This window comes from Priapulus caudatus, unplaced genomic scaffold (genome assembly GCF_000485595.1).
Source record: "Priapulus caudatus unplaced genomic scaffold, Priapulus_caudatus-5.0.1 Scaffold227, whole genome shotgun sequence".
Classification (NCBI taxonomy): domain Eukaryota; kingdom Metazoa; phylum Priapulida; class Priapulimorpha; order Priapulimorphida; family Priapulidae; genus Priapulus; species Priapulus caudatus.
The window spans coordinates 246680-258415 of NW_014577288.1; the positions used below are offsets into that span (position 1 = coordinate 246680).

The 11736-nt window shown below is 45.4% G+C and overlaps 1 protein-coding gene across 1 annotated transcript in view; it reads left to right on the forward strand.

The window, feature by feature from the left end:
* LOC106807645 overlaps positions 1-11736 on the forward strand; it is a 24650-nt gene that overhangs the window by 9199 nt on the left and 3715 nt on the right. The window contains exons 5-9 of the mRNA XM_014810056.1: positions 376-379; positions 711-885; positions 2884-3023; positions 7163-7188; positions 7464-7636. Of these exons, the coding sequence (XP_014665542.1) occupies positions 376-379; positions 711-885; positions 2884-3023; positions 7163-7188; positions 7464-7636 (518 nt within the window). The remainder of the gene's footprint in view (positions 1-375; positions 380-710; positions 886-2883; positions 3024-7162; positions 7189-7463; positions 7637-11736) is intronic.

Consider the following 11736-nt stretch of genomic DNA (forward strand, 5'->3'; position numbering starts at 1 on the left):
CTCTCTCTCTCTCTCTCTCTCTCTTCTACAGGGGCGTTGTCCTCATTAACACAGCTCTCTCTCTCTCTCTCTCTCTCTCTCTCTTCTACAGGGGCGTTGTCCTCATTAACACAGCTATCTCTCTCTCTCTTTCTCTCTCTCTGTTCTACAGGGGCGTTGTCCTCATTAACACAGCAATCTCTCTCTCTTTCTCTCTATGCGTTCTACAGGGGTGTTGTCCTCATTAACACTGGAGAACGTAGTTTGTATGTTATTATTTATACTCTAAATTATAACATACAAACTACGTTCTACATTTTGGTGCTGTCGACAGTCGAATTGGGTTATTGCAAAACAACGCTGGTAGGTATTTCGCTCTCTCTATGCGTTCTACAGAGGCGTACATTAACACAGCTCTCTCTCTCTCTATTCGTTCTACAGGGGCGTTGCCCTCATTAACACAGCTCTCTCTCTCTATGCGTTCTACAGGGGCGTTGTCTTCATTAACACAGCTCTCTCTCTCTCTATGCCTTCTACAGGGGCGTTGTCCTCATTAACACAGCTCTCTCTCTTTCTTTATGCGTTCTACAGGGGCGTTGTCATCATTAACACAGCTCTCTCTCTTCCTGCGTTCTACAGGAGCGTTGTCCTCATTAACACAGCTCTCTCTCTATGCGTTCTACAGGGGCGTTGTCCTCATTAACACAGCTCTCTTTCTCTGCGTTCTATAGGGGCGTTGTCCACGTCAGCATCACGTTTGGCCACACGAAGCAGTCGCGGGCCGAGATCATCGATCCGTTCTTGACCGTATTGCTGCCAAAGTACATCACGACGCCCGTGTTTGGTGCATGTAACTCCACCGTCACGCCCATCGCTACTACCGAATCCTACGGTCTCAAGATATCGGTGAGCGATGGTTGCAGTGGTTACCGTAGAGGCACATAGTATTAGGATATCAGGGGTTGTGGTAGTAGTGGGTACCATAGAGGCACATAGTGTTAGCATAACAGGGGCTGTGGTTGTAGTGGGTACCCTAGGGGTACATAGTGTTAGGATATCAGGGGTTGTGGTTGTAGTGGGTACCCTAGATGCTAGAGGCACATAGTGTTAGGATATCAGGGGTTGTGGTTGTAGTGGTTACCCTAGAGGCACATAGTGTTAGGATATCAGGGGTTATGGTTGTAGTGGGTACCCTAGGGGCACATAGTGTTAGGATATCAGGGGTTGTGGTTGTAGTGGGTACCCTAGGGGCACATAGTGTTAGGATATCAGGGGTTATGGTTGGGATATCAAGGATTGTGGTTGTAGTGGGTACCGTAGGGGTACATAGTGTTAGGATATCAAGGGTTGTGGGTGTAGTGGTTGCCCTAGAGGCTCATGTTGTTAGGATATCAGGGGTTGTGGTTGTAGTGGGTACCCTAGAGGCACATAGTGGTAGGATATCAGGGGTTGTGGTTGTAGTGGGTACCCTAGAGGCACATAGTGTTAGGATATCAAGGGTTGTGGTACTTGTAGTGGGTACCCTAGAAGCACATAGTGTTAGGATATCAGGGTTTGTGGTTGTAGTGGGTACCCTAGAGGCACATAGTGTTGGGATATCAAGGGTTGTGGTTGTAGTGGGTACCCTAGAGGCACCTGTTGTTGGGATATCAGGGGTTATGGTTGTAGTGGATACCCTAGAAGCACATAGTGTTAGGATATCAAGGGTTGTGGTTGTAGTGTGTACCCTAGATGCACATAGTGTTAGGATATCAGGGGTTGTGGTTGTAGTGGGTACCCTAGGGGTACATAGTGTTGGGATATCAGGGGGTTGTGGATGTAGTGGGTACCCTAGGGGTACATAGTGTTAGGATATCAAGGGTTGTGGTTGTAGTGGGTACCCTAGAAGCACATGTTGTTGGGATATTAAGGGATATGGTTGTAGTGGTTATCCTAGAGGCACATAGTGTTAGCATATCAGGGGTTGTGGTTGTAGTGTTTGCCCTAGAGGCACATGTTGTTAGGATATCAAGGGTTGTGGTTGTAGTGGGTACCCTATGGGTACATAGTGTTAGGATATCAAAGGTTGTGTTTGTAGTGGCTATATATACCGTAGAGGTACACATTGGCAGGATATCAGGGGTTGTGGTTGTAGTGGCCACAGGCACTTGGGACATAGTCAGTAAAAACTGAAAATAATATGAACGCCCACTCACAAATCCTACCCCTCAATTACACTTCCACTGTTGTGTTACTGTATATCAACGTGCTTTTACAAAAACGAATGCAGATCTAGCCGCTCCCGAACTCGCCGCTGCACTCGCACTTGCACTTGCACTCGCGCTTGCACTCGCACTGTCCCAAGTGCCTGTGGTAGTGGCTACCGTAGAGCGAACGTGTGAACATGACAAACACTTATACAAATACAAACGCAGAACATTTACACATACTCTGCCTGTGGTCACCAGTGAGCTACCTCCCAATTGCCTCGCTGGGAGCCCGTGTGGTGCCCCGTGCCACCGCCACACTCGCCAATGTTTTCGTTGGGTTTTTTTCGATTTCGTTATTTTTCAATACATTATCACTCCGCAGCGCTAGCACCAGGACAGAAGGCTGAGCAAATTCCTAGAGGGGTCAAAATTTCATGACTCAACTGTGTAATGATGAGCGACGGGCGCAGTTCTTAATCGACGTCCATAGTGTGGTAGGGATGGGTCTGAGACAAGACATTCACGGATAAGTGACAAAAAAATCTAGTTCGAATTATTTACAATTATTAGCTAAGCTTTTTTTTAAATTTTGTTTTAAAATCTAGGGTTCAGCTGCCCCCTTGCCCCCCCCCACACATACAGGCTAGGGCCCTGAAAACGATCACTCCGCAGCGCTAGCACTGTCTATAACGTCACGCGTTTTGCTGCTATACAGTACTCTGGCTATCGGATGCTCTTCCAAGATGTGTTCTCATGTGACGTGAGTGTCACTTACGAGCGCTCGCTCATGGCGTACGTGGGTATACTGAACGGCGTGGTCTACGCCAGGATGGGCGGCTCTAGCTTCCCTTACAGGTAGGTGCAGCCGGTGCTGCCATCTCTCGGGCGTGTCTAGTATCGTGGCTGCCGCAGATAAAGCTGTGTTTACACTACCGACTATGTTGGCGAATTGGCGAATTCGACTAACTTCTCAATTCGCCAACTCCGAGTTGGCGAAAATAGACTTGTAGAATCGCATGATTGTCCGTCCATCTGCCCGTGCGTCCGTCCGTGCATCCGTGCGTGCGTCCGTTCGTGCATCCGTGCGTGCGTCCGTGCGTGCGTCCGTCCGTCAACAGTTGGGCAACAATCTTAACCGCTCGACGTACGATCTTGATATTCGGGACGCCGGGAAGGATCGCGAAAAGAACTCGGGATGTCGAATTTGGGGATCAAGGGTCAAAGATCAAGATGTATCAATGGAGGGGGAATATTTCCCCCTTAACTTAAGGTATAGGAGGAAATAGGGAATTGCGGAACGGCTTGACCTACGCTCTTAATATTCAATGTATAGTGTGATGGGGGAAGAAACCCATCACCTGCGCGAAATTGGAGGTCACAGGTCAAAGGGCAGTGGGGGAAAGGTCAGATATCAGACATTTTCTGAGGACATGGTCTAACGGACCGAGTGCAAAACGTTTTTGTTTCAGCGCTGACCTACCGTTTTTATCACTTTTCGAAAGGACCATGAAATCTACTTTCCGCTGACGTGCGAAGAGTAAGTGTCTGATAACCTCTTGACCTTCAAGAGGAGGGTTAAGCATGGATTTGTTGACTGTTAACAAAGGACTGAACTGCTTTTGCTATTAGAGCCCCTTCCACCTGCCATAAGGCTGTTATAATTATATACTGTTGCAAATATCACGCCCGTATGTACGCGCCAATCCATGCATGCGCACGCACACGCACATGCACAAAGACATGCACACGCGCGCACGCACGCACATGCACAATCACACAGACATGCACAGGCGCGCACGCACGCACACGCACACTAACACGCGCACATGTACACACAAACACGCACGTACGCACGTACGCACATGCGCACGCGCACGCACTCGCACACATACACGCTCTCTCTCTCTCTCTCCCCCCCCTCTCTCTCCTTTTCTCTTTCTTTCTCTGTGTTCAACAGGGGCGTTGTCCTCATTAACACAGCTCTCTCTCTCTTTTTCTCTCCCTGCGTTCTACAGGGGCGTTGTCCTCATTAACACAACTCTCTCTCTCTCTCTCTCTCTCTCTCTCTCTCTCTCTCTCTCTGTTCTACAGGGGCGTTGTTCTCATTAACACAGCTTTCTCTCTGTGTGTTTTACAGGGGCGTAGTCCTCATTAACACAGTTTGCTCTCTCCCTCTCTGCGTTCTGCAGGGGCGTTGTCTTCATTGACATAGCTTTCTCTCTCTGTGTTCTGCAGGGGCGTTGTCCTCATTAACACAGCTCTCTCTGTGTGTGTGTGTGTGTGTGTGTGTATATTATTCACTCATGACCACAGCTATGTACATGAGCTCATGCCGCCATGTTATTGTCTTGCATAATCAGCCTTTGTAATGCGCACGTGAACATATTTGCATGTAACTTGTGCAATATAAATCAAGAAATATAATTTATTGTCTTGCAGGGAACAGCCGGGGTGTCCTGTTTGTTGCTAGCACGGACTCGGCATTCGTCTGTGACGAACACATGTTTAAGTAAGTACGAATGAGAAGTGCTTGGATGCAGGGCCGGATTAAGCTAGTGTAGGGCCTGTAGCATACGTTATAAAAGGGCCCTAAATTTAAAAAAATTAAACATATATATTAAAGCAAACAATTTTTTTTCTTGCATAGTAAATGCTATACAGCCGGGTAATACGACAAATATGTCTGCCATTTCAGTAATAGTATTACTTACATGTAGGTATCAATTTCAAATGTCCAAGTAACAAAACTCCCATTTAAAGTTACTAAAACGAAATTGTTCGCTTTATTTGGACCGCGGGAAAAAGCGGGAAAATGGAGTGACAGCGGTCAATTGTATCTCGCTGTAACAGATCGCACATGTGTTTGTGAAGGCAGATTTTTACATCTGTGCTTGCATTGCTAGAAATCTTGTTCAATATAGTAGCATCAAACATTGTTTAAATTAAATTATTGTTTATCTAAGCGTGCGTGTCTGAGGGCGTGCGTGCGTGCGTGTGTGCGTGAGGGTGTGCGTGTGTTACGCCCGCTCATCACGTAAGTAGACAGCATTAAATAACAACGGAAAGGCGCTAAATTGACGACCCAGCAGCAGGACAAACCAACAAGAACGCCATCTTTTCTAGGAGAGAACCACGCATGCGCGCCGTTTAATACCAACATAAAATACATAGATCGTACATTTCGTACATTAGGTATAGTATAGTAGAAATCACATCTTCTCCACACTCTCCCTCCCCCCTTTCAGGCGCGTAGCCAGCGGGGGCGGTGGGGGCGGTGGGGGCGGTCGCCCCCCCCCAAACACCGGCCAAAAAAAGAGAGAGAGAAGAGAAAAAAGCAAGAGGACGTAGGAAGAAAAAGGAGCATACAAAGACACATGACAAAGACTGTGTTAAAATGATTATAAAAGAAACAACAGATATCTTTTAATTATTTAAAAATATTTTGTGAAATGAGCTTTGAGCCCAGCGCAGTTCGCCTTTCATCCAGCTCGGCATAACATATCATACGTACCTACACAATAATATGACTATCAAGCTCTACTGATATTTTGTGTACAGCAGGTCGGGTACTCTACGTGCTACTTGTGTATTCTTATTGTGTTTCTGACCTGTCACACAGTCCTGCTAGCAATTATGGAAATCTTATGATGAAATGCTGATTGTTTTGTGATTAGTTGATTTAAACGTCAATATATTTATCACATGCATGATGCTCTTTTCTGAAGATGTCCTAAAAAGAATCGAAATCTTGTTTAACAATAAATCCAATATTATTTTTGAAAATTCAGGATTAAGAGTCGAGAACGGTACAACGAATCGTCTTCTTTCTCTAATAATTTAATGAAACGTCAGAGCTTCCGCGCTTCGCGCGGGAGGGGGGAAACTCCCCCCTCCCTGCACCCACCCCTAGGAAGCGCGCTCTTTAAGTGATTCGCACCAGGGGCGTAAATCCCGGGGGGATGGGGGGATGCATCCCCCCGCTCTTGAAGGAGGGGGGATGGCCTGTACAAATATACCCCCCTGAAATTCCAAAAAAAAGAGAAAAAAAAGAAAGAAGGAAGAAGAAGAAAAAAGAAAGAAATGTGATTGTTTCAATTTCAGCATAATGCATGAGAAATGAGTTTTTTAAATGTATGTATAACTGTATAGCCTACAGTACAATTCAGTGTTAATCATGGCTATTGCATGGTATGCAAGACAGACTTTCAAGTGGGGCACGGAGGAAGGAGTGACTGCCAGAGGCATATAGTCTCTCAAAAGTACAAGTGCTATGCGGGTGCAATGGAATCGATCCATCCAATATACCCAATATATCAAGCTTCTTTGCAGCAAATAGAGAATTGTCTGTCTTGACGCAGAAGTGAGATTTATGGATTATTTAATTGAACACAATGTGCCTTTGAGGGCGGCAGACCATGCAAATAAACTTCAAGAAAATGTTTCCAGACTCACAAATAGCCAAAAAGTATGGTTGCAAACATGCAAAAACACGTGAAATTTTGAGAAATTGCAATTCTTACCTGTGTTTTAATACATGTATTATTACTATAGTAACCTAACTGTGTACGCTCTCTGAAAAGTAATGAAAAGTGTTTTGAATCCTAACTTGTAGGGTTGAGTCTAGGGTTGAGATAGTGTCATCAAATAATAATGATAATATAAGCGAAAAATTCTAGATTGAATCCATATGTCCCAGGTTGGGACACGGCCAACCCAGAAGCCACCGGCTAATGCCGTGATCCACTTTGGAAACAACAACAATAATAATAATAATAATACCATAAACATAAGTAATAATAATAATAATAATAATGATAATCGTGATCATAATAATAATAACAACAATGAGAAAGACGACAACAACAAGAAAAAGCCCAGTTACGATGATTAGGGAACAACATGTAAGTCAGGTAGCTAAACAAAATGATGGGGGCATTCCGGATAAAAGCACCAAACGTTTTCCATTACGTTAATTAGCTTTCAAATTTTGATAGGAGCCACTTCACCAAGATAGAGGAAGGTGGCCATCTTGGATTCTAAGATGGCCACTATGTAAAAACCTATAAATGCCAATATCTCGGCTTCTAGACCACTTAGGATGGCAATCTTGGTGTCTAAGCATACATTTTCTGGGGCAAGGAATGCAATTATACCATTTTGAGTATCAATAAATGATTTATTTATTTAAAGTCAGTGTTTACAAGAAGCAGAGGACATGGTTAGTGGATATTTACTGAGTTAGCGAAACATATCAGTTCACTGACTCGATTCTTCGCTTTTGCTTCCCATCCGCAGCCGGCTGGTCGCCAGGTGTCAGGTCAGGCGACTTCCATCCCTGGATCCAGATCGACTTCGGACGAGAACTGCTGGTGAGCGGATTCACGGTGACCGACAACGGCGCCTCGAAGCCGCTGACGATCGACATGAAGTTCGGCTACGACCTGAAAGCGTGGGCCGACGCTCTAATGGTACATACGCACACGCACGCACACGCACGGACGCACGCACGCACACACACACACACGCACGCACACGCACGCACACACGCACGCACACACACACGCACACACACCTAGGCACTCACACACGCACGCACACACACCTAGGCACACACACCTAGGCACTCACACACGCACGCACACACACCTAGGCACACGCACACACGCACGCACACACACCTACGCACTCACACACGCACACACACACACACACACACACACACACACACACACACACACATACACACACACCTACGCACTCACACACGCACGCACACATACACCTAGGCACTCGCACACGCACGCAAACACACCTACGCACTCGCACACACACACACACACACACGCACACATACACACACCTACGCACTCGCACACGCACGCACACATACACCTAGGCACTCGCACATGCACGCAAACACACCTATGCACTCTCTCACACACACACACACACACACACACACACACACACACACACACACACACACACACACACACACACACACACACCTACGCACTCACACACGCACGCACGCGCAGATGCATGTAGACTTTATGGCTACAAATTACGATTTGGACATTTGGTCAGTCTTCAGCTTAACTCTAACTGCTGGTCAGTCCTCAGCTTAACTCTAACTGCTGGTCAGTCCTCAGCTTAACTCTAACTGTTGGTCAGTCCTCAGCTTAACTCTAACTGCTGGTCAGTCTTTAGCTTAACTCTACTTCGTCCGTCGGGTCACTAACATTTACGACTCGTGCGTACCCTGCAGCACACAGGGACCTAACGCGAGCTGGTTTGAAAGACCCAGGTCCTCCGAAGGTCTTACAGGGGGAGGACGGGAGGGAAATGGCAAGTTAACAGTTTGCACCCTAGCATGGGCTATGGCGTTGCGCTAGATTTTGGAGGCAGTAATCGCTAAATAACCCAACGTGATTTTGTGGTTCGAGCTTATGCCATGAAAGGCGGGGTATTCAACCCACCCCTATAACACTAGACGTCGATCCAGAGCCTGCGCCGTCCTCAATCACTAAACAGTTATCTGGAAAATTTTGCCCTCTCCCTCCATTACGATTTGCTCAGCCCACGGTCTGGTCACGCGAAAGCGATCGGCGACAACGTAGCAAATCTCCGACCTAGCAGCACACATGTGTGGATTACAGCCTGTTCTGCTTCCATCTATTACAAATACGGCATATCGTATATACGTCTCCTATGACAAATATGTTGCGTATGTGTTGTGCGGCATAAATAGAGTTTAAGGAGCGCCTAGCAACGCAAGCAGCTTAAATTCTCAGATGTAAAACGGAAATGCAGTTGTACTCGCCAATATTGTCATAGGAAGAATCTTCCTAGGTGCATAGGAGAGCGTATATGCGTAATGTCGTATTTGTCATAGATGCAAGCAGAACATGTTGAATTACACACAGTATTCTTACCGAGCACTGAATTATCGGTGTCTATTTTCAGCACATGATGTCTTAGCCGTCCTTCTCCTGTTGAAATACAATGCATGATACAGAGTCACTCAAAAACTCTACGACAGATTGGCGCTCTCGCTTCTGGCTCAATTTATCCGCAATACGTTGAACAGAAGGGGCGCTGCATCAGTTTGAGAGTCACTGAGAAATTGGCACGCGCACGCCCTCACGCAATGCCACGCACGCACGCAACGCCCTCACGCACGCACACAACCCTCAGCGCACGCACGCACCCCTCACCCGCACACACGCAACCCGCACGCCTCTCACGCACTGCTTAGATAAACAATAATTTAATTTAAACAATGTTGATGCTAACTATATTGAAACAACGATTCTAGCAATGGAAGCACAGATTAAAAATCTGCCCTTCACCAAACACGTGTGCAATCTGTTACAGCAATAATACAATTGACCGCATGTCAAACTCGATTTTACCGCTTTTTCCGCGGTACAATAAAACGGAACCAAATTTCGTTTAGTCAACTTTAAATGGAGTTTTTTACGTTTGACATCTTGAAATTGTAACCTACAGTGTAATAATACTATTACTGAATGTCAGACATATTGTGCGTATAATCCAGCTGTATAGCATTTACTATGTCGTAAGAAAAAAAATTGTGTGCTTTAATATTTATATTTTTTAATTTAGGGCCCCTTATAACATATTCTACAGCCCCACACTTGCTTATCCCGGCCTGCTCTAACACTTCTCATTCGTAACTTACTTGAAACACTGTGTTCGTCACAGACGAAGACGAGCGTCGTGCTAGCGACAAACAGACACCCCCGGCTGTTCCTGCACAGACAATAAATAATATCATTCTTGATTATATTGCACAGTACTGGCAAATATGTTCAGGTGCGCATTACAACAAGGCTGATGTATCAAGACAATAACATAGCGGCAGAGCTCATGACATAGCTGTGGTCATGAGTAAATAATAATATATTATTCCTTATATCTATATCTATATCTACTATATATATATATATTATATATATGATATAATATTATTATATATATATATATACCATTATTCGCTCGCTGTGGTTTATATCAATTTGCTGCAGCAACAGTCCGTGAAATGTACTTACGCTGTGACACATATGAGCTACTGATTTCTACTGCAGACGATCCGGGTAGAATAATAGGCCGAGCAATGATTGTATCGGACGTTAAAACGAAGGTAAATATAACATGAATCTGATTGGCTAAGTACGCGTCGAGTTGACCGAATTAAAAACAATTTGATTCAAGAATCGCGGTAGTGCTGCGCCTATAATCACGTATGCGCATTTCACTCCTAACACGACACAAACAAATGACAAGTAATGTCAAAACATGCGTTCTAGCGCAACACGCAGGGGTAGAAATTAAGCTTTGAAACAAAGGAAGCCCAACGACTCCTGCCCTCAAAAAAGAAGGGAGTTCCAGCAGCAAAATGAGGAAATCCGGTAGTCTTGAAGTTCAAATTAAAGTTTGGCTTGAGAAATACGGCAATCCGCGAGCCTTGCTTCTGAATCGAGAGCTAGATATAGCTGTAGCGGGCAATCTACATTTAATGCGGAGCACTACCTTTATTTGCTTAATTGCTCTTTGTTTATGATGCCCAGCGGCGCGCAGGGCCTTTATCATTGAGTTGTAGACAGAAGAAAGCTTCTTGCCAAGTGGCGCTGTCAATTTTTCACAGCTATTTTGTCTTAGCAAGAGCTTAAGACATATGGATCCTTGATAGATAAAGAGGTAATAGAGCAAAAGGACGTTATCTTGTAAGATGATGTGCAATACTGAGTAATTGCGGCGCATTTCTGTAATGGTAATTTGCCTTCTTGTATGGCCATCGTGATTACGCGGAGGTTCTGTGCTCTTGTTATATAATGATGATGTTATTCAGAATCCTATTTGTAAGGCGTGAGCTGGATTAATCTTTATATAAGGTTAGTTGGCTGTACCCTGATGCGTATAAGATTGCTTGTCAATACGTTTATACCGCGGGCAGGGGGGGAAGATTTTAGTGTGCCCTTCTTAGCAAGGTGCAGCACTGTGCAAATGACTACAACATGAGAATTGATCATTTATAAATGATATTCGTGGATGTGTGTCTATATGTGAAATGTATGGGTTTGCATAGATCTAACTAAGTCTACCGACTGCTCGATGTGGTATTTTCGACCTGTGTTAACGAAGACTTTCGGCGTCTGTGAGAATTTACAACTAGCAATGATTTTCAGGAGTCACACGGTAAATCAGGGAGTATTTGACTCTGGACTCGGCTTAAATCTTGCACCGAACACTTGACTCACGTATCGAAAAGCGCTGAATCAGGCAGTGGCATCCGTATCGTGTGCACTCGGCTCCGCTCGGCATCCGATGGCCGCTGAACGGTCCACGACGGTTTGTCTGCCGGCGGAGAAGTCTTAAGCAGTACGATACGCCACATAGCGGCTGGCCCGTCTCTGTGGCAGCGTATAGATTCACTGTTGCCGACGAAGATCACTGCTCTGCGCCGTTCTACCCGCGAAACAACGATGAACCGTAATTAAGCTTCAACTGAGCAGGCAGTTGGCTGACAGACTGACTACATTAT